The sequence below is a fragment of the Hemibagrus wyckioides genome, linkage group LG26, assembly GCF_019097595.1.
Source record: "Hemibagrus wyckioides isolate EC202008001 linkage group LG26, SWU_Hwy_1.0, whole genome shotgun sequence".
NCBI classification, from domain to species: Eukaryota; Metazoa; Chordata; class Actinopteri; order Siluriformes; family Bagridae; genus Hemibagrus; species Hemibagrus wyckioides.
The window spans coordinates 20,064,665-20,086,025 of NC_080735.1; the positions used below are offsets into that span (position 1 = coordinate 20,064,665).

At 37.7% G+C, this 21,361-nt stretch overlaps 2 protein-coding genes across 8 annotated transcripts in view; one reads left to right on the plus strand and one right to left on the minus strand.

The window, feature by feature from the left end:
- LOC131346902 (B-cell receptor CD22-like) overlaps positions 1–4,221 on the plus strand; it is a 38,128-nt gene extending 33,907 nt beyond the window's left edge. For 2 of the 5 annotated variants that reach the window (XM_058380677.1, XM_058380674.1), the window contains exons 4-12: positions 885–1,133; positions 1,699–1,956; positions 2,046–2,303; positions 2,394–2,642; positions 2,762–2,843; positions 2,928–2,976; positions 3,071–3,148; positions 3,308–3,367; positions 3,607–4,221. In XM_058380677.1, coding sequence (XP_058236660.1) covers positions 885–1,133; positions 1,699–1,956; positions 2,046–2,303; positions 2,394–2,642; positions 2,762–2,843; positions 2,928–2,976; positions 3,071–3,148; positions 3,308–3,367; positions 3,607–3,633 — 1,310 coding nt within the window. In that variant the 3' untranslated portion in view covers positions 3,634–4,221. Of the gene's footprint in view, positions 1–373; positions 710–884; positions 1,134–1,698; positions 1,957–2,045; positions 2,304–2,393; positions 2,643–2,761; positions 2,844–2,927; positions 2,977–3,050; positions 3,149–3,307; positions 3,368–3,606 lie in introns of all 5 variants that reach the window. The other 3 variants (XM_058380678.1, XM_058380675.1, XM_058380679.1) reach the window with 3 other exon arrangements.
- The window catches only part of LOC131346877 (B-cell receptor CD22-like), a 96,554-nt gene extending 75,505 nt beyond the window's left edge, over positions 1–21,049 (minus strand). Inside the window, exons 1-7 of one of the 3 annotated variants that reach the window (XM_058380604.1) lie at positions 20,780–21,049; positions 20,105–20,289; positions 18,293–18,375; positions 17,245–17,589; positions 15,252–15,503; positions 13,970–14,227; positions 13,623–13,880 (exon numbers count right to left, since the gene is read on the minus strand). In XM_058380604.1, the coding sequence (XP_058236587.1) occupies positions 13,623–13,880; positions 13,970–14,227; positions 15,252–15,503; positions 17,245–17,589; positions 18,293–18,350 (1,171 nt within the window). In that variant the 5' untranslated portion in view covers positions 18,351–18,375; positions 20,105–20,289; positions 20,780–21,049. The remainder of the gene's footprint in view (positions 1–13,622; positions 13,881–13,969; positions 14,228–15,251; positions 15,504–17,244; positions 17,590–18,292; positions 18,376–20,104; positions 20,290–20,779) is intronic. The other 2 variants (XM_058380605.1, XM_058380607.1) reach the window with 2 other exon arrangements.
- Between the last annotated feature and the right edge of the window lie 312 nt (positions 21,050–21,361).

A 21,361-nucleotide genomic window follows, 5' to 3' on the forward strand; every position in this document is an offset into this window, starting at 1 on the left:
CCACTGGTTTGGGTGGTTGCATTTGGTTTATAAATATATAAATAAATAAATATCTACATACAATTTATCATCTGGAAATTAGATGATATGCTCTCTGAACAAAATCTGACAAAATTTATTATCCCTGCTAGCCCATTAATGCAAGCTACCACAATCATAGTTGTAAATCTGAATTGACAAAAACTAATCTTAAATAATAGTGAACTTGTCCTAAATTCCTGCACACAGTTTTCTTCCAGTGGTGAAGAATAGTTTTTATTTCTTCAACCTGGAGTTCCAGAGGAGAAAAGTGAAGCTGTGAGCTAACTGAGTGTTTGATGGGGTTCAGGATAATGACCTCTAATCACCTCTTTCATCTATCATGTTTCAGCAGCTCTGGGGACTGAATGGAGTGTGAAATACAGCCAAAGAAATCTCTGTGCTTTAAAAGGATCTACAGTGTTTATGAACGGCACTTACACACACCCAACAGGTCTTACAGTGAAAGACAGGTTTTGGTTCATAAACACAGTTAAGGGTAAAGAGCCGACTGATCTGTGTAATGAACCAGGTTACTCAGGTAGAGTGCAGTATTTAACAGATGGACAGAATCACTTCTCCCTCAGACTGAGTGATGTGAAGAAAACAGATGAACAGATGTACTACTTCAGAATCACAACAAACACAGCCAAATACACTGGTGATCCTGGAGTTACACTCACTGTTACAGGTAAATAAAATCATCTTATTTTCTACATACATCATTTCTTAAGTTTCTTATCAGATTACTGAAGTGGTTTTCTTTAATGTTTTTACTACACATCGACAGAGCAGAGATTTAAAAGTAGATGCATTAATGGTTTATGACAGCTTTTGAGGAATTCATGTTTCTCTTGTTGTTTAAGATCTTGATGTTCAGATCGCTCCTGCAGAAGTGACAGAGGGACAATCAGCCGTTCTGACCTGTAAAACCACCTGCAGTCTGACTGATCCAACATTCATCTGGTACAAAAACAGCCATCATTTAACCACAAAGACCAGCAAGAGAAATGAAGTCCGTCTGCAGTCAGTCAGCAGTGAGGATGCAGGCAGTTATAGCTGTGCTGTAAGAGGATATGAACATCACTCTCCTGCTCAAACCCTCAGAGTCAGATGTGAGCTTTATTTACATTTTTCTTATATGCATTAGATCCTGATAGATCATAAATCACTTCATATTTACAGGAGTAAAAGACAAGTACTGATGTAAGTAAGTAAAGAAAAGAAAAATGACATTGTCTAAGACCTTGAACTGTCTTCATTGTCCTTGTCCTGGTAGAATGTATAAATATTTATTATATTAGCATGTAATGTAAACAATCAGGTGACTAATTACTTTAGGCATTTCAGCACAACAAATCTATACAGAATCCCATCTAATCCAAGCAAAGGGAAAAATGCAAATAAAGACATGATACAATGGTGACTGAGAACAATCACAGTATAAAATATCCTCAGAATTATGACTATATAATTGTACTAAAGTTGGTTTTACAAAGTTTAATAAAATATATTAAATAAATACATATAATTTATTACAATATATAGCCAAGTCACATGGATAAAAGCAGTGAGATAAACTAAACACTGTATCTAAGAACTGATAAAACAAACAACAACAAAAAAAAACACTAATTGGCCATGAACTGCTTTTTTCACTCTTATCATGGAACTCTCTAGATCGTCCAAAGAGAGTCTCAGTGTCCATCAGTCCCTCTGGTGAGATTGTGGAGGGCAGTTTAGTGACTCTGACCTGCAGCAGTGATGCTAACCCACCTGTGAAGACCTACACCTGGTATAAGCAGGCGACATCAGTAGGAACAGAAAAGACCTACACCATCTCCAAGATCAGCTCCATGGACACTGGAGAGTATAAGTGCAAGTGCAGTAATGAAGTCGGACATCAGGAGTCCAGCAGTGTGTCTCTAAATGTTCTGTGTAAGTTAAAGCTGAAGATCTCCTCACAGCCAATAAGAGCTAAAACTGTCATTGATTTACTTAAAGTGTTATCTTTCTGTCCATTTTAGATCCTCCAAAGAATGTCTCAGTGTCCATCAGTCCCTCTGGTGAGATAGTGGAGGGCAGTTCAGTGACTCTGACCTGCAGCAGTGATGCTAACCCACCTGTACAGAGCTACACCTGGTATAAGCAGGCGACATCAGTAGGAACAGAAAAGACCTGCACCATCTCCAAGATCAGCTCTGAGGACACTGGAGAGTATAAGTGCAAGTGCAGTAATGAAGTCGGACATCAGGAGTCCAGCAGTGTGACTCTGAATGTTCTGTGTAAGTTAAAGCTGAAGATCTCCTCACAGCCAATAAGAGCTAAAACTGTCATTGATTTACTTTAAAGTGTTATCTTTCTGTCCATTTTAGATCCTCCAAAGAGTGTCTCAGTGTCCATCAGTCCCTCTGGTGAGATAGTGGAGGGCAGTTCAGTGACTCTGACCTGCAGCAGTGATGCTAACCCACCTGCACAGAACTACACCTGGTATATGGAGAAAGAATCATCACCTGTAGGATCTGGACAGAGTTACAGAGCTGGACAGAGTGGACAGTACTACTGCGAGGCTCAGAATGAACACGGCTCTGACAGATCAGCTGCAGTGTCCATCACTTTTAATGGTGAGGGTGATGATTTTTTATTCCTGTGTGATCACTGATCTGTTCTACATCATGCACTGTGGGTGACGTTTTGAAGAAAATGTGTGTGTGTGTGTGTGTGTGTGTGTATACACTATTAGATGTTTCTGTGATGGTGTATGTTGCTGTTGGACTCGGACTTTTTGGGCTTGCAGCTCTTCTCTCTGCACTCTTCTGGCTGAGGTGAGAATATTTGTGTTGATGAATTCATCACTAATGACTCTGAAGATGATTACAGTGGGTAAATATTTGACTTTGTGTGAGCAGAAGCAGGAGACAGAAGAAGAAGGCAGATGAAGATGAAGGTGACAATCAGGTGAGTTATTACAGAAAAGTCCACCAGATGGGTGCTTTGTTCATATTAATAATTATGAACATTATGATGAGCAGAACCTGCTCATGTTCTCCAGCCCTCCTCTCTGCAGAAACCTGAGCCGAGCGCTCAAGACGACACGTATGCAAACGTCGAGTTACTACGAACACATGCTGTAAGTGTTTACTGAAAAATAACTGTTACATTAAATGATGAATATTTTATTGTTGTAAATCTAATTAATATTAAATTCAGCTTTTTGCAATGAGGTTTATGTTTTATATTTACTTTTAGTTACATACTTGATTCTTTAAATTCAACATCCTTATTTCAGATTTCTCTTCCCACTGCTCCTGCTGACACGCCCACATCCCCTGACTATGAGAATATTGCAGTGAGTTTGAGATTTTGATCTCTGAATCACCACTAGATTAAAGTGTCATTTCATAATAAATATTTTTATATGTGCTACGATACACATCTTTAACTCCAACACTACTTTTATATTCATTTTCTAATTAATAATATTAATGAACATAAATCAGAGTGTGTGTGATGATGACTGATGTAAATAAAAGTTATTAAAGTGTTGTGCTTTAACACACATTTCTGATGTTTCTCTGTGTTTTTCAGACCTTGAGGAACATGATGAATAAATAAATCCTGACACAGAGGATGAATAGAGAGATCCTCACTGAAGTGGAGAAACTCCTTTTAACCAGCAACATCAGCAAGTTACAGCCATTTAAAGCAGCTTCAGTCAGTTTCTAGAAATGTGTGAAGTGTTTTATTCTGCCAGCAGCTTAGTTTTCATTTATTAGTGATTGTTTCTTTATTGTGAATGCTTGAAGATTACCTGAAGTCCATTTTCAGCAGAGTGTGTGTATTTAGAAGAAATAAAACTGTGTGTGTGTGTGTGTGTGTGTGTACTTGTGTGCTAGTCAGATGATAAACTTGGGGATGATGAGACCCTCCTGACTTTCTGAGTAGGAATTCTGAGTTGAGGTTCTTTTGCCTTTTTTCAAAGGTCTAAGCTTTAGACAAACAAAGCATGATGTCCTGACTGGCACACAGTGTTCCTGACTCCTGACTCACTGTGACTCTGAGCAGGATAAAGTGCATGTATATATCACAGTACAGCTATGTTAATTAGCCAAAAGCTCCTCATATACATTGTTTCATTTTAGCTCACTCTAAATGAAGATAAAATAATACGTATTATTTTGCTTTGTATGTGAAGAAATTGTGTCAACATTGAAATATTTTTGCTGTGTGTGTGTGAGTTCTGTAACAATGACAGTTTTTATAAATAAAGGAAAAACTTCTGCTGCAATATCACAGAACTGATCAGTCTCGAAAATGTATTATTCACACTTTCATACACTCAAAGTATCTCTCTCTCTCTCTCTCTCTCTCTCTCTAATTAATTAATTAATTAGATTATGCTTAAAAATTAAAAGGGTATTCTGCAAGAGACAAGTTACAATTGTCACAACATATGTAAACATTAAACAGTAATTTGACAACAGTAAGGTAGGAACAGCTGAGTCTCACAGGTCTTAACACTTTATGTAATTATGCACATTAGCCAGTAAAAAAAAAAAACATGAAGAGAAAGGACATTAAAGAAAAAGGCCAAGGTTTAAGTTGTTGGTGGAAAACTACCTTAAAGGAATTGTGCTCTCAACCATACCTGTGTGAACAGCAAACAATAGGAAGAGGGACTCAAACCATGGTGCCCCAAACTCACAAGCATGTGCTTCCCCAAGTGATTAGCCTTCCCCTTTGGAGCACTCAGCCTAGGCACGAAACTGGGACACAGAAACAAAGCAGCAGACCACCAGTGGGGGTGCTGGTGGGTGGATTATTATTCCTTGTTAATCATGTGATTATGTCATGGGTATTGTCACCTTTTTCTTGTAACTCTTAATGTGACATATTGTACAGAGACCAACAACTCTGAGGAGGAGTACACGGCATCGGTGACTAGCTACATCGGCAAGTACATAGATGACATGACTGTCTCCAAGACCATCACCACTTGCTTCAATAGGAAGCCATGGATGAATATAAAGGTGAATCCACAGCCACTTCTGTGACAGCGATGACACACGTGCATGTGGAAGGACATCCAGGCAATCACTAACTACAGGACAACTTCACCTGCCCGTAACAGTGATGTCTCCCTTCCAGATATGCTGGACAACTTCGATGCTCAGTTTAAGGTGCAGAACAACATGGTCACAAGGAAGACTATCCCTCCTCTTAATGACCCTATGCTCAGTTTAAGGTGCAGAACAACATGGTCACAAGGAAGATTATCCCTGCTCTTAATGACCCTATGCTCAGTTTAAGGTGCAGAACAAAATGGTCACAAGGAAGATTATCCCTGCTCTTAATGACCAAGTGCTCTGTCTAACCACAGCTGATGTGAGGAGAACTCTATGCAGAATTAAGACATGGAAGTCTGCTACACCAAACAACATTCCTGGTAGAGTGCTTAGGGAGTATGTAGAACAGTTAGCAGATGTCTCCACTTACATCTTTAACATATCCCTGAGCAGCAAAATTGTCCCTAAATGCCTAAAGACCACCTCCATCATCTGTGTGCAGAAGAAGTCTACAGTGTCCTGCCTCAAAGACTAACGTCCTGTTGCACTCACACTCATCATTATGAAGTGCTTCAAAAGACTCATCATGAGGCACATTACCACAACCCTCCACAAGGCCCTCACACACCTGGAAAAAAGCACACATACATATGAATCCTGTTCATAGACTTCAGTTCAGCTTTCAACACAATCATTCCTCTGCAACTGTATCCTGGACTTCCTGACTGGGAGACCTCAGTCTGGATTGGGAACAGCATCTCCAGCACCACCACACTGGGCACTGGGGCCCCTCAAATCACACGTGAACCACATCATCAAGTTCACTGATGACACGACCATCGTGGGTCTCATAAGCAAGAATGATGAGTCAGTATACAGGGAGGAGGTGCAACAGCTCAAGTGGCAGGGTGGTGGTAGCTCAAGTGGTTAAGGATCTGGGTCATTAACTGGAAGTCCCAGCACCACTAAGCTGCCACCATTGGGCCCATGAGAAAGGTTCCCAACCCACCCTGCTCCAGGGGTGCTGCATCATTGCTGACCCAGTGCTCTGACCCCAACCCCTCAAGGATGGGATATGCAAAGAAAGAATTGCACTGTGCAGTAATGTATATGTGACAAATTAAGACAACTTAACAGCTAACAGCCTGGTGTAGAGCGAATAACCTGTCTCTGAACGTTGACTACAGGATAGCACAGAGTTCCCTGATGTAGTTGTGGAAGTTTGGAGAAAATAGCACACTGGTAGGCATGGACAAAAATATGAATTAGATTTACAACAATTAAATTATCATTTAATGGTATTTTTCCAGGAAACACTTACAGCATGTCTTTGCAGTAACTCGAGATGTGTGTACATGTCTCGTCTTTAACACTCGGCCCAGTGTTCTGCAGAGAGGAGGGGTGGAGAACATGAGCAGGTTCTGCTGAAGATCTTTACAGTAAGAGATTATTATGGACAAAGAAGCCACCTAGTGGACATTTCTGTAATAACTCACCTGATAGCCACCTTCATCTTCTGTCTCTTGCTTCTGCTCAGGGGTGTAATTTCCACTGGGGACAGGGGGGAAATTGTATATATTTTTTATGTTTGTGTGACAATCTTGCATCCTGTGTACCAAATCAGTAGTGTATCTATTGTATTATCAATTTTCCATCCTTTTGGATTACAGAAGTAAGGATTACAGACGGTTACTTCCTACCCTGCAATAATACAGTGTTGGAGGCATAAAAATGATCTACTTTAGGTATTTGTGCTGCACAGAACATTATGGGTGGTGATTTATGCATGAAAGACAATTATTAATCATTAATTAAGTAATGATCAACATTTTCATATAATTACATATTAATGTTGCTGCTGTCTATCTGCAAGTGATATTACAAAGTTGTGATTCAACACGTCATTTTTCTTTCTTTACTTACATCAGTATTTTTCTTTCATCATTGTAAATATTTAATTTATCAATTTAATTTATATAAGAAGATAAATAAAGCTCACATCTGACACTGAGGGCTTGAGCAGGAGAGCGGAGATGTTCATATCCTCTTACAGCACAGCTATAACTGCCTGCATCCTCACTGCTGACTGACTGCAGACGGACTTCATTTCTCTCGCTGGTTCTGCAGGAGTGATCTGAAGATCAAGATCAACTGGTCCCACCATCTCTCAGGGTGAAAGGTAGGTATTCATCTAGACTCTTCTCTGTTCTGGCACCGAGGTGGTGGAATAAACTTCCCCTAGATGTCCGTACAGCAGAGTCTCTGACCGTCTTCAAACGACGTCTTAAGACCTACCTTTTCCTGAAGCACTTAACCTAGCTCTGATCTCTCCCTGTTTATGTATTGTTATATGGTTAAACAAACAACAAAATAAATAAATAAATAAAAAATACAATTTTAGGCTAATGGTATCCTAAGTCTGTAATCCACTGAACCAGTGTTAATGTTTTCAATGATAAAGACTTAAAGTTATTATTGTCTTATTCAAAATGAAAACTGACTTAATATATTAAACACAATTATTTACTCTTATTTTTCCTTCACACTGAGGTTTGAAGTTTTCAGCACACCATGTCATTTTTAGTGAAATTATTCTCCTAATCATTATTACATGGGGCTCATTTTAAATCTAAAGTTAACTTTTCACAGTTATACTGTTATAATTATTAGAATTTCTCATTTTCTGTAAATGTAACAAATGTACATGGCAGTACATTTGCAATTTTGAATTTTGCCCCTCTTCAGTAAACTCTGACACTCCATTACACTCTGACTTTGTATGCATGATGTCGCGGTTCATCTCCCCGCCCCTTGTACTCGGTTCAACATGCGTGTATATTACGTGAAGAAGTGATCTCAGTGATTTTTCCCTTGATTTTTATACAGTCGACGTCAAACATTTATTTCTTTTTTTAAGGGTAATGTATTAAAAGCTAAAAATGAAAGTGTTTTGGGAGCATGACTGGGGTCATATTTAGGGTTTAAACTCTAAAAATAAGCATTTACAGTACAGTATTAGCATTTTTAGTGACACCACTGAACAAAACCTCGTACTGGCGTTTATCACGTGCTTACAAAAATTTGTACACTTTGAATGATAAATCCTCTATGCTCTCTAAACTGCATGCATAGCTACACTCATTTACATAAAGATTCAATGCACCAAATCACCATATATGTAGAGTATGGAGTAAGTAACTTCCATTTGTAGAGATTATTCAGCTGGAATACCAGACCTGTCTTCAACAATGTGTGCAATGGAGTGATAATGCTGATTGTGTGTGTGTGTGTGTGTGTGTCCAAAATCTTTTAATAGCACAACAGCAAAGAGGTTTTACATGTTGCTCACATTGCCTCCTATGTTTAATACAAAAGCAGATAAATTACAACAAATTTATTCCTAAAAATGTAAGCCTAAATTTAAGGCTAAAAATTGTTAATGCTGTTTACACTCGGCTTAATAATCTAGAATTAACACTTTATGTATACTTTATACACAAAGTATAAAACACAGTCAACGTTATGCCATCCATTTCATGTCCTAAGTATTATGCCTGCAAATAATAATAATATGAAAGATTCATAGAACGAATTAGGTCATTTTAAAAATATTGTTCGCATTGTGCTCTGATGAGCTTGATGTGGGTGATGAAGGTTGTAGTTCACCGTTTTACTGTGTCTCTGACTCCCCCTGATGTTCTCAAGGGGGAGAACATTACATAGTGCTAAAAATATCTATAAATAAAGGAAATTAAATTCAATACGGAAAAAATCTGTAATATTGATAATAAACTATTATACTAAACAAAATACTATAATACTAAATTTTATGCTACTGTATACTACACTGTAATTATAATACTCAATATGATAATGTACTGTAATATATTAATATAATACTGTAATGCTGAATTTATATAACACTTAATATTGCATCAGTGTAGTTTAGAATGATGTGACGGGAAAAAGCTTATGATTTCTGACAAAACAGAATTTTATTTAATGATGAATGAATGCAGTATAAAATGAAAGTTTCTGTTTGCGTAAGAACTCATTTAATGTGTGTGAAGCAGTTCTTTCCACATGACTGAAAGAAATGAAACCAACAGCTCCTCCTTCAGGTCAAACGAGTCACAGCAGGTTATGGCCAGAGAGAGAACCACTATGGCTTTACAGGACTGTAAACACTGATGTACAATACACCGGCATGATAAAGTAAAATAACAATATTCATTTAGATTAGTTTATTATACACACTTAGTACACAATACACAAATGAATGGCCTCATTTAAAGACACACTGCAACTTAATGCACCAGAGTAAATGTGATAAACACTATACACATACATATTAAATGGAATCCTGTAAATCATACTGACCATGAGCAGAAAACAGAACAATCATAAATTAACAGCAAAACAAGAAAACCATCAAATATAATGCTTAGAAAACCTAGTTCTAAAACTATGATTAAATATTTACTGATACATATATGCTTTACTAGAAAGCTGCATTTTGCATTTTATTGTCTTAAAGCTGGATTCTGAGCTAAGGGTGGAGAGTTTATAATGAGTTATCTTTATATATACAAACTGTGAGCAGTTTAATCCTGATACATATTTACACTTATCCAATATTCTCTACTTAAACTTGTCTTGATTTGAGATTTTATTTAATCTTGGTGCACAGACTCAATTGTAACTGAAAGTCGTTCCTCGGCCCATGTGGAGAATATGATGATTAAATTCAGACACTCTTATTTAACAAGAGAATTCTCAGCCACTGCTAAATTTTATCAGAATGTCCCCTGCTCTACCAGATGGGACAGCACACTGGACTATGTATATACAAACAATACTGAAGCGTACAAGGCTTTTTCCCTCCCCCACTTGGGTCTGTCTGATCACCACTCATCAAACATGTGAAACCATCAGTGAAAACAGTGAAGGTATGGCCAGAGGGAGACATTTCTTCATTACAGCAACAGTTTCAACACTGGAGCATGTTTGCCTAACAGGCCAGTTCAGGCCTACACACAGACATAGTCATTTATAAATCCTCTGTTCTGGACCATATCAACAAATGATTTAACAACATCACATTTTAACAACGTCTGTCAGGCATGTAAAAACTTTCCTAATCAGAAGCCGTCTCTTGCTGAAAGCTAGAGATGCTGCTTTTAAGTTGGATGATGCAGAGGACTATAGCAGAGCCAGCTCCAACCTGGACAAGGGTGTTAGGAAAGCTTTTACAGCCTTTATAAACCTCATATCGAGGAGCAATTCCACAGCAACTCCGACCACATATGCATGTGGAAAAGAATCCAGACTATCACTGACCACAAACCTACAATACAAACACTACCAACTAGCAATGCCTTCCTCTCAGATCTCAACCACTTCTTTGTTCACTTTGACCAAGACATCAGACATCACACCACAAATGTTGACTCCTCCACATTTGATCATCTAATGTCGCTCTCCACAACAGATGTGCACTCAGCACTGAGCAGAGTATATGCACAAAAGTCAGCTGGCCCTGATAGCATACCTGCGCATGTGGTCAGGGCATGTACTGACCAACTGGAAAAATCTTCAGTGACATTTACAACCTGTCACTGGCCCAGGCTACTTTTACCAACATGTCTGAAGACTACAACTATCAAACCAGTGCCTAAGCATTCATCTGCAAAGTGTCTGAATGATTTACGCCCTGTTGTGCTTTCTCCTATTGTTATGAAGTGCTTTGAGACCTACCACCTACATTAGACCAGTTTGCTACTACACACCACCTTCACAGGTCCACAGAGGACACCATTTCCACTTCTTTTCATTTAGCTCTCACACAGCTGCGTTGTTCCCACTGAATTGATCACTAAGCTTAGTGACCTGGGCATATGCACTTCCATATGCAGATGGATTATGGACTTTCTGACTAATAGAAGGTTGGGTAATCACATGTCCTCAACCCTCATCTTGAACATTGGCATCCCACAAGGCTGCATGCTAAGCCCACTGCTCTACTCCTTGTTCACCCATGACTGTGTCCCTCTGCATAACACCAACATCTTCAAGTGTGCAGATGATACCTCAGTGCTTGGTCAGATCAGCAAAAACAATGAACTGGTCTAAAGGGAGAAGGTTCAAACACTATCAGCATGGTGTTCCCTCAACAACCTCACCATCAATGCCACAAAGACCAATGAGTTAATTGTAGACTTCCAGAAACCAGTGTGTGGAAGAAATTCACTGCAAAGTGTATAAGAGAGATACAGGTCCAGTCACACCAGAACTTACAAGTTAAGGGCCTATGTATACTATCCTATATTATCTATCTATAATGTATTATGTATCTATGTATTCATCCATTAGAAGGTCTAAAGATGGTTTTACACTGTAGGTGTTTTGTGTTAAAAATTGTTTGTGTGTGAGTTGTGTTTTGCAGATAATTTGTCACACACAATGTGACACGCTAACCAGCAGATGATTGAGTGTCACTGGTCTGGTGTGAATGCTCTTAAAGCACTGCTGTAATCGTACAGTGTAACAACAAGTTTAATTTTACAAATTAGCCATCAAAGTTTCTATAAGGTTTCTGCTGTGGAACTTCTGATGAGATTGAATTAATATGTGAAAGTTGTTTATTTCACTCTGCTGGAGATTACAGTGGGATCCTCAACATTGGAAGGCCTACAGAAAGAGAGACAATTATTACACTAAGATCCAGCAGAAGATCATTTCCAGCTCTGTTAGACTGGAGGAAACACACCAGCTCCTCTCACCTGTAGTCAGCAGTAGTGGTGCGTTTAAATCTAACACTAGCGTACTGAACCTCCCCGTCCTCAGAGGCAGAAGCTTTCACAGCAGAACTCTCAGCTTTCCTGGGATCAACTGCCCTCTGGTGTACAACACTGGCATACAGAACTTCATCCTGATGGGCTGAGGCTGAATCAGATACAGTGTTGGTTGGATTTGCTATGTTGGCATAAAGATTATCCTGAGGTGGAAGAACATGACATCACAGAGACAGGACAGAGGAGTTTATGCTGAGGTTTCTCAGTTACATGACAAGCCTTGTTTTTTTGTCTTATTAACATCAACAGAAAGAATAAAGGGAGGCTGCTGAGGGAACAACTGCTAATAGTTGCTAAAATGTAAAAGAGAACAGGAACTGATTTCTGACATGGATTTTCTGCAATGTTAACTATAATGTTAGCATTATGTTACTGTTAATAATAATAATTATAAGCTCTCATAATCTCAGCTCTCAGGACATACCCAACTAGTCATAACTTTATAACACAGTTATGATATATAACAATATAACACAGGTTAAATATCACAACTTTAGAACCAACTGGTTACACCTTCAATATAAATTAGTAAACCCTGCCCACAATCACACCTTAAAGGAGACTGAAACTACTCCTGATTACTCTCCTGAGACAAACACTATAGGATCAACAAACTATACAATTTAACACAGTTCAAATAACACAACTCTAGAACAAACCAAGTTAAACAGATAGTACACATAGGAATAGGAATAAAACACACAGACGCATGGTGTTACAGGAAATTAATCCTAAAAAAGTCTTTAAAGGATATTCACATACACTTCACAACAATTATTTATTTACCTGTCTTAAACTTTGGTCTGGCGTTGAACCAGCTCTTTTCTTTTTCCTGTTGAAACAAAAAAGCAACAAGAGTAAATAAAATATAATAAATCCATTATTCCTGTCACAGGAAACACAAAACATACACTATTTGTAAGTTCTTCACAGAAGAGTGGAGCTTATAATAATAGTAAATTGTTTCAGAGATACACGACCATTTGGCAAAATACTGTACAGAAAATATTCAGATAATAACAGGAGTGTTTACTGGAAAAATATTCAAACTCACAGGTCTGTACAACAGAAAAGTATGTTGTTGTCATTTTTTTTATATTAAGGTGAAAACAATCTGTATTTTCTTACCTTATACACCAGAAGGTGACAGTCAGACAAACGCACACAAACAGAACAACACCAAGACCTGCATATACACCTACGCTCTGGGACCCTGTGTGGACGAGGATGTGATAAAGAATCAATGTTTTATATTTATTAGTTTGATTCTGATTTATATCATTTATATGATATATCATTTACATCACCCTCACATGTTAAAGTGACAGTTACTGCAGCTGATCTCTCAGAGCCGTGTTTATTCTGAGCCTTGCAGTAGTACTGTCCACTCGGTACAGCTCTGTAACTCTGTCCAGATCCTACAGGTGAGCTTTCATTTCCCTTATACCAGGTGTAGTTCTGTACAGGTGGGTTAGCATCACTGCTGCAGGTCAGAGTCACTGAACTGCCCTCCACTATCTCACCAGAGGGACTGATGGACACTGAGACACTCTTTGGAGGATCTAAAACAGACAAGAAGGTAAGGATACAAAGGAAACCCTCATTATTTTTCAGATTATTGAGGGTCAATCAATGACAGTTTTAGCTCTTATTGGCTGTGAGGAGATCTTCAGCTTTAACTTACACAGAACATTCAGAGTCACACTGCTGGACTCCTGATGTCCGACTTCATTACTGCACTTGCACTTGTACTCTCCAGTGTCCATGGAGCTGATCTTGGAGATGGTGTAGGTCTTTCCATTTCCTACTGATGTCGTACCTTTAAACCATTCATAGGTCTTCACAGGTGGGTTAGCATCACTGCTGCAGGTCAGAGTCACTGAACTGCCCTCCACTATCTCACCAGAGGGACTGATGGACACTGAGACATTCTTTGGAGGATCTAAAATGGACAGAAAGATAACACTTTAAGTAAATCAATGACAGTTTTAGCTCTTATTGGCTGTGAGGAGATCTTCAGCTTTAACTTACACAGAACATTTAGAGACACACTGCTGGACTCCTGATGTCCGACTTCATTACTGCACTTGCACTTATACTCTCCAGTGTCCATGGAGCTGATCTTGGAGATGGTGTAGGTCTTTTCTGTTCCTACTGATGTCGCCTGCTTATACCAGGTGTAGGTCTTCACAGGTGGGTTAGCATCACTGCTGCAGGTCAGAGTCACTGAACTGCCCTCCACTATCTCACCAGAGGGACTGATGGACACTGAGACATTCTTTGGACCATCTAGAAAGTTCCATGATAAAAGTGAGGAAAGCAGTTCATGGTCATAATTAATGCTTCTTTACTGTCTTTCATCAAGACTTGAAGCCAGTGTTTAACCATTTTTAGCATTTATTGCAACTTTTTTCATTATAATAATTGGCTCAGTATTTTATTTTAATCTTTCTTATTGTGATAAATCAGGGATTCCATGCTATAAATGCTTGTATTTTCTTTTTTTACTTTCATAAACCAAAGAAAGAATTAAACTCTCTGTATTACTTACCACTCTATTTCACTAATCAACAGAAAAATAAAATTGCTTTCAGATTAATTTAACAGATTTAGTTAATACAAAAATAATAAAACACAATCGAACAATTTTCATTGCAAGAATGAATATAGTGACATCTAGTGACAACACATTAGGTGGAATGTAGAGTCCTTTAAATATTGTCGTGAATTTCAGAGTTTTATAGCATTTGGTTCTTCCCCTTTTTGCTTTAATGACAGTTTGCACTCGAGCTGGCATAAACTCCACAAGTTAATGTATAAAACATTATGATAACATTTTAGATTAAATCCATGGGAGCATCATCTGATCATAAGCTTCAGTAGAAAACATTACACTAAAAATCTGACCATTTGTACACAGGAGATAACATGGCCATTATCACTAATCTGAGTAAATTTATAATAGGGACCAAGAAATAGTGTAGAATCTTCATTAACTATATATTGAAGATATTAAACATTTCCTTTGTTTCTTAAGTTCTAAACCCTTCTGGTTAATTCTGTTTGTTTTTTTTTAAATCCCAGATTTTGGGAAAAATCCTAGATGTGATGAGATGAGATGGTTTCAGGTTTTTGGACCACAGTGTATTTAAACAAAAGAAAAATGTGATGGAAATAACAATGACAACAAATAAAATGATCGTAATTAAATAAAAAACATTTCTAAAATGTTTACTTTTTAATGTATGTGGGTCTAAGATTGTTTTTTCTATCATCTTAAAAAGTATATAAGAAGAAGGTAAATAAAGCTCACATCTGACTCTGAGGGTTTGAGCAGGAGAGTGATGTTCATATCCTCTTACAGCACAGCTATAACTGCCTGCATCCTCACTGCTGACTGACTGCAGACGGACTTCATTGCCCTCGCTGGTCTTTGTGGTTAAATGATGGCTGTTTTTGTACCAGATGAATGTTGGATCAGTCAGATTGCAGGTGGTTTTACAGGTCAGAACGGCTGATTGTCCCTCTGTCACTTCTGCAGGAGTGATCTGAACATCAAGATGATCTGAAACAAGAGAAAAATCAGTAAAACTGTCCTAAAGTCAATGCTCTGCTTTCTCCAAATCACATGAGACAAACAGCAGCATGAATGTTCCAGGCACTCTGAATAATCAGGTACAAACTTATGAAACCTATTTCAGTAAGAACATGAAATAGATAGATCTTCATTAATCTGGTACAAAGCTGTTCAATGAATAAGAAAACATCATATTAAAATTAGATTTATTTTAAAGAAGGATACCATAAGCCCACTTTTAACTTGGATGTCCAAGATGACACTTGGATGAAACTGAAGGTACTTGACTACATACATCCACTAACTTGGGACTAACTTCAAGCAAGAAATAGAAAGCATGGGTAAAATGTGCAAAAAACCTGCACAGAAAGAGAGCAGCTTCTGAAGAACTGAATTTAAATGAATTCTCATGACAGTGGGATGGATCTGATGGAGGAATGTTTGTGTGGAGAAAGGCAGGAGGAGAAGAAGACCAACCAAACTGCACTAAGGGATCTTTAAAGCTCAGAGGAGACTGGGGCTGTTTTTCCTACAGTGGTGTTAATGACCTTGTGTCCTCTGATGACTTGAAGTGTACAGATGAGTTCTGGATTTCAGAGAAGAAACTATTCAAGTGACAGAAGTGAAAACACCAGCAAACTTTAGAAAGAACACTTCACAGAGTCCAGACCTAAACTCTATAAAGAATCCATGGATGTAATTAATTATAAATGATTGACAATGCTCCAGTGTGGATGAACTGAAAGGTTTGTTACACAACAGTTACAGAAACTGGCTGATTTAAGGCCCAGATATTGTGAAGAGGTTCTGCAAAACAAAGAATGGCAACCTAAACACTGAACCACTGTAACTGTGTGTAACAGGCTTTAATGGTAAAGGCCAACACAGTGAAATCAGCATAAGGCAAAAACAAAGGACAGCAGTCAGCGATGCAAACAAAACAGCAGAAAGCAGGTCAATACATGGGCAAACTAGACTAGAAACAAGGCTCAGTACAAACGATAATTTGTGCCACTGTGTTGGTGCCCGTGTGTTTTATTTTCATGATAGCGGAAGTAGAGAACAGGAAGTCTCAGAATTGGGGTGACGGGTCTCTCTGCTGGGTGTTACGGTAAATAGCTGGCAATGTTGTGACACTATGTGTGGAAGTGGGGGTGTGGCCAAGTGCCAGTTTGTGAATGGAAGGAGGAGCCGAGGGAAGTGAGTGGTAAGGATCACATACCTGTGGAGAATTGAATTAAGACTGTTCTCTGTAGCAGTGAGCTGTGGCAGGGATAGAAGATGGAGACGTGTGTGTGTGTGTGTGTGTGTGTGTGTGTGTGAAAAGAGAGAGAGAGAGAGAGAGAGAGAGAGAGAGAGAAATAATGTGTGCCCTGAAAAGTGAGTTATAAAAATAAAGGTTCAGGTGTGATCTGCCTCCAAGCCTGCCTCTAGTTTCCTCCAAACACGCTACACTGTGATCTGTAATGAAGACACTACTGAGTGTCCACTTACTTTCTGTATAATAATTATGTAGATTTTTAAACATAATCATCTATTTTTAGAAAGTGTTTTGGTTGAAAAGTGAGCTTGTGGCATCTTTCTTTAAAATAAATGCCATTTGCTTTGACATGTCGTTTTCTAATGAAGTGAAAATTATAAAGTGCAGAAAAAAAGACTGTAAGTGTGGATTAAGGGTCCAAAGACTTTTAGGGTAATTATATGTAGAAAATAAGATGATTTTATTTACCTGTAACAGTGAGTGTAACTCCAGGATAACCAGTGTATTTGTCTTTCTCTTCATTTGTTGTGATTCTGAAGCAGTACATGTGTTCATCTGTTTTCTTCACATCACTCAGTCTGAGGGAGAAGTGATTCTGTCCATCTGTTAAATACTGCACTCTACCTGAGTAACCTGGTTCATTACACAGATCAGTCGGCTCTTTACCCTTAACTGGGTTTATTAACCAAAACCTGTCTTTCACTGTAAGACGTGTTGGGTGTGTGTAAGTGACGTTCATAAACACTGTAGATCCTTTTAAAGCACAGAGATTTCTTTGGCTGTATTTCACACTCCATTCAGTCCCCAGAGCTGCTGAAACATGATAGATGAAAGAGGTGATTAGAGGTCATTATCCTGAACCCCATCAAACACTCAGTTAGCTCACAGCTTCACTTTTCTCCTCTGGAACTCCAGGTTGGAGAAATAAAAACTATTCTTCACCACTGGAAGAAAACTGTGTGCAGGATTTGGGGTGTGTTCAGAATTCAGGACTCGTCATGTGGAATTAATAATCAAACTGTGAATCTGCATTATGATCCACTATTCACACTTTCAGTGTTAAGTGTTTTATACTTTAAATCCAGTGAAACTTTGCAAAAGTTGCAATTTGTTACATTTTTATTTACTCATGATTCTTAAATTGATCTTCATCACATTTGTCTTGTGTGATATCAGCTGGAGTGAGGAGCAGCGTTAAGTTTCTGACAGTTTGATATAACCACAATGTCACACATAACACAAATACCTGGAACTTTTCCCTGTGTAAATACTGAATACACCAAATCTGAATACAGCACGATGTGAGAATTTAATATAGAAATGTATTTAAAATTCTGCAGTCCACTGATTAGACATTTGAGAAATCTTTCAGACACCACAGCTGCTAGTGACACACTGATATAAAACTACAGATTTATACATCTGTAGATAAAAAGTCTCAACAAATATTGGTGATTAAATCTGTATTTACTGTCTCCAGTGTGTGTGACTGTGATAATGTAAATGTAAGACTCACCTGTGATCCTGAGGAGAAAGATCAGACAAAGCAGAGAAGATGTTTTTAGGGACATCATTCTTCTATAAAGATTCTACATGTAACTAAAAACACAAAATAAAATTACACCAAGTAACAAAACCAGCATACAAGATACTAAACAGTTAAACTGAACTTTCTTTAGACTAAATGATACATAACTATGTGAGAGATGTTTATTTATGGAAGGAGTCTCCAGTGTCAGGGCTTTGTAACAGTCAGAGGTGAAGCTGTAAATTTCCTGACATCTTCAGGACAGAGGAGTTTATACTACATCGTTTCTCAGTAACATGACAAGCTGCTGTTTCTTTTGTCTTTTTATGAGAGAGAATAAAGAGAGACTGGTGAGGGAATGACTGTTTATAGCTGCTCTAAATGTAAAAATGTTTTATGGACATTAAATACATCTTTAAGCAAATAAATAGGTTAAGAGAGGAAAAACAATATATCCTACAGATATTAGGAGCACTCTTTAAGCGTTTACAGACATTTTAATAAATCACAATAATGGAACATTCACAAACGAAAATCTGTGCATGAATTCAATGATAGCAGCTCTGTTCAAAGCAACTAATGAAGGATTAAAATGCACTTAATTGTCATGCACTAATCACATGTTAATTAAATTAGCAGCATCTAATATTTAAAGGAGAGATTTTTCAAACACAGATCTAAAGTTAAATAGAATAAAGTTAAATAAAGTGAACTAAAACTTATGCATATTTTACAAGCCAGGGCTCTTAAAAAAACTTTTTAATCTTTAAAACTTGCATATGTGTTTTTCTATGAACAGAAAGTGATTTGTTCCTTTTATACCCCTACTGGTAGGAAAGTGTAATGACAGTAAACTGATAATGAGGAGTTCAGTCCCACTTTATCACATCAGCATCATGGAGTAATTACTGACTTTGGTGCTCACAAGATGCTGATAGATGAAACTTAAAATCATATAAAAGCTGCATCTTTATATAGATTTAGATGCAGAGCTGCACAGCTTGTAGGGGGCGTGTCACTCTGTGTGATCACCTGCCAAGACTGTTGCTGATTGGCTGTGTGAATCTACAACACTGTTCTTGTTACAGTTAGCACACAGTGTTACTTCATACTGTTCTGTGTGTTTATCTTAAGAGCTTTTGACACGCTCCACAATTAGCAGTACTTTCAGCAGGCGACTGTGCCTTTAAAGGGGAAGTTGTTTACCGTATATGGAGATGTGTAAATGAATGTGGTTGTGCAGAAGCAGAGCAGCTTACAGTGTGTTGCTTTTATCAACATCCATTGCATACTGTGTATGTGAGCATGTGTGATATCATTTTGCAGAAAAAGCCACACTTCAAAAATCTACCAGAAAATGTAAACTACCGTTTGGATTCTCATTTCCACATCCTGCGATTCAGGACACACTACTTCTGATCTCAGACACTATTTAGAACAGATACTAGGAAAATTGGGACTCTTCCCTTTTCCTTACACACCTCCTTCAACTCATCAGAAACCAAAGCAGATGTGAGTGTGTTAAAGCAGGAAAATAATAAATTACACAAGACAAGATTAGTCCTGAGCCTGGACTCAGAAACACAACACAAAGAAACATGGCCAAAATATCGTAATATAATATAATAATACTTAAAGACATTTTTACGATACATGATATGTGTCACAATGTAAAGAGTTTTACAACAAATTATTTACATTACTATTTACAACAAAATAGTTTTATAACAAACTGTTGGCAAAATAGCAAAGGCACTCAGAGTTCAATACATATTCATTATAAAATATTAATTATTTCACCTTTAAAACCCTCCATCCATTTTCTGTCCCTCTTGTCCCACACAGGGTGATGGGGAACCTGCAGCTTATCCCCAGGCACAAGGCAAATAAACCAGTTTTTTTCTCTACTGTGTGCAACAGTAGGTTAGTTTATCTTCTTAGATCTTTTGGAATGCTCCACAATTAGCAGTACTTTCAGCAGGCAACTGTATTTATAAAGGGGATGTTGGTTACTGTATATGGAGATGTGTAAATGAATGTGGTTGTGCAGAAGCAAAGCAGCTTAGAATGTGTTGCATTCGACGTCCATTACATACTGTGTACATGTGCATATGTGATATCAGTTTTCTTATTTATACTTCTGCTTTTCTTCATTCATTATTCCTTATATAATTTGATTTAGATCATTTAATCCGCAAGGTTTTGTGGGCAGAAAAAAGTTTCCAAGGATCCACACTTAAAAAATCTACCAGAAATATTAAACCATCCTGCTACCTTTTGGGTTCTCATTTCAACATCCTACATTTCGGTCCATACTAATTTATTTTTTAAATTAATTTATCACTATTTAGAACAGATACTAGGAGAATTGGGACTTTTCCTTTTTCCCAACACACCTCTCTGTCTACAGGAAATATAGGCATTGGATTAATGAGTGACATTAGTAACATAAAAAATTAAATAACTTTTTCTTACCGTTTCTACTCGACCCTCTTGTCCAACAAGCAAACAGCCAAATGAGTGTCGTTAAGGCGTGTTGCTGATGTCATATGTAGCGCATCATTTAGTTTCCTGTGTTAGCTGAAGAAATGGTTATTAATCTCTCTAAACATATTGTTTAATAGCACGATAGCAGAGAGTTTTCTGAGTTTCTGAACTTGCCTTCTGTTCTACACAAAAGCAAATAAGCCTCTGAGCCTCTGAGACTCTCAATGTGCAGAAAATGTACATATAAAGAGCAAATTTAGTAAAATAATGATATTAAACATTAAAGTTTTTTTTTTTACCATGCCTTCTCCACCCTCATGTCTAGTGATCAAACTATGACTAATGAAGTGTGAAAGATTGTGTTCAAGAAGTGTTGATATTCACACCATTTCACTCCCCACAGGCTTTTAACAGGCTTATTATATCATGAAATAAAAACTAGAGACACAGGTTCCTATACCAAAAAATTTCATGAGAACCCAAGCCGAGGAAAGTCTTCCTTCCCACTTCTCTGAGGAAAAAGCAACGTCAGTGCAACTTAAGTTTTATTGCTTTATTTTCTGGCTAAAA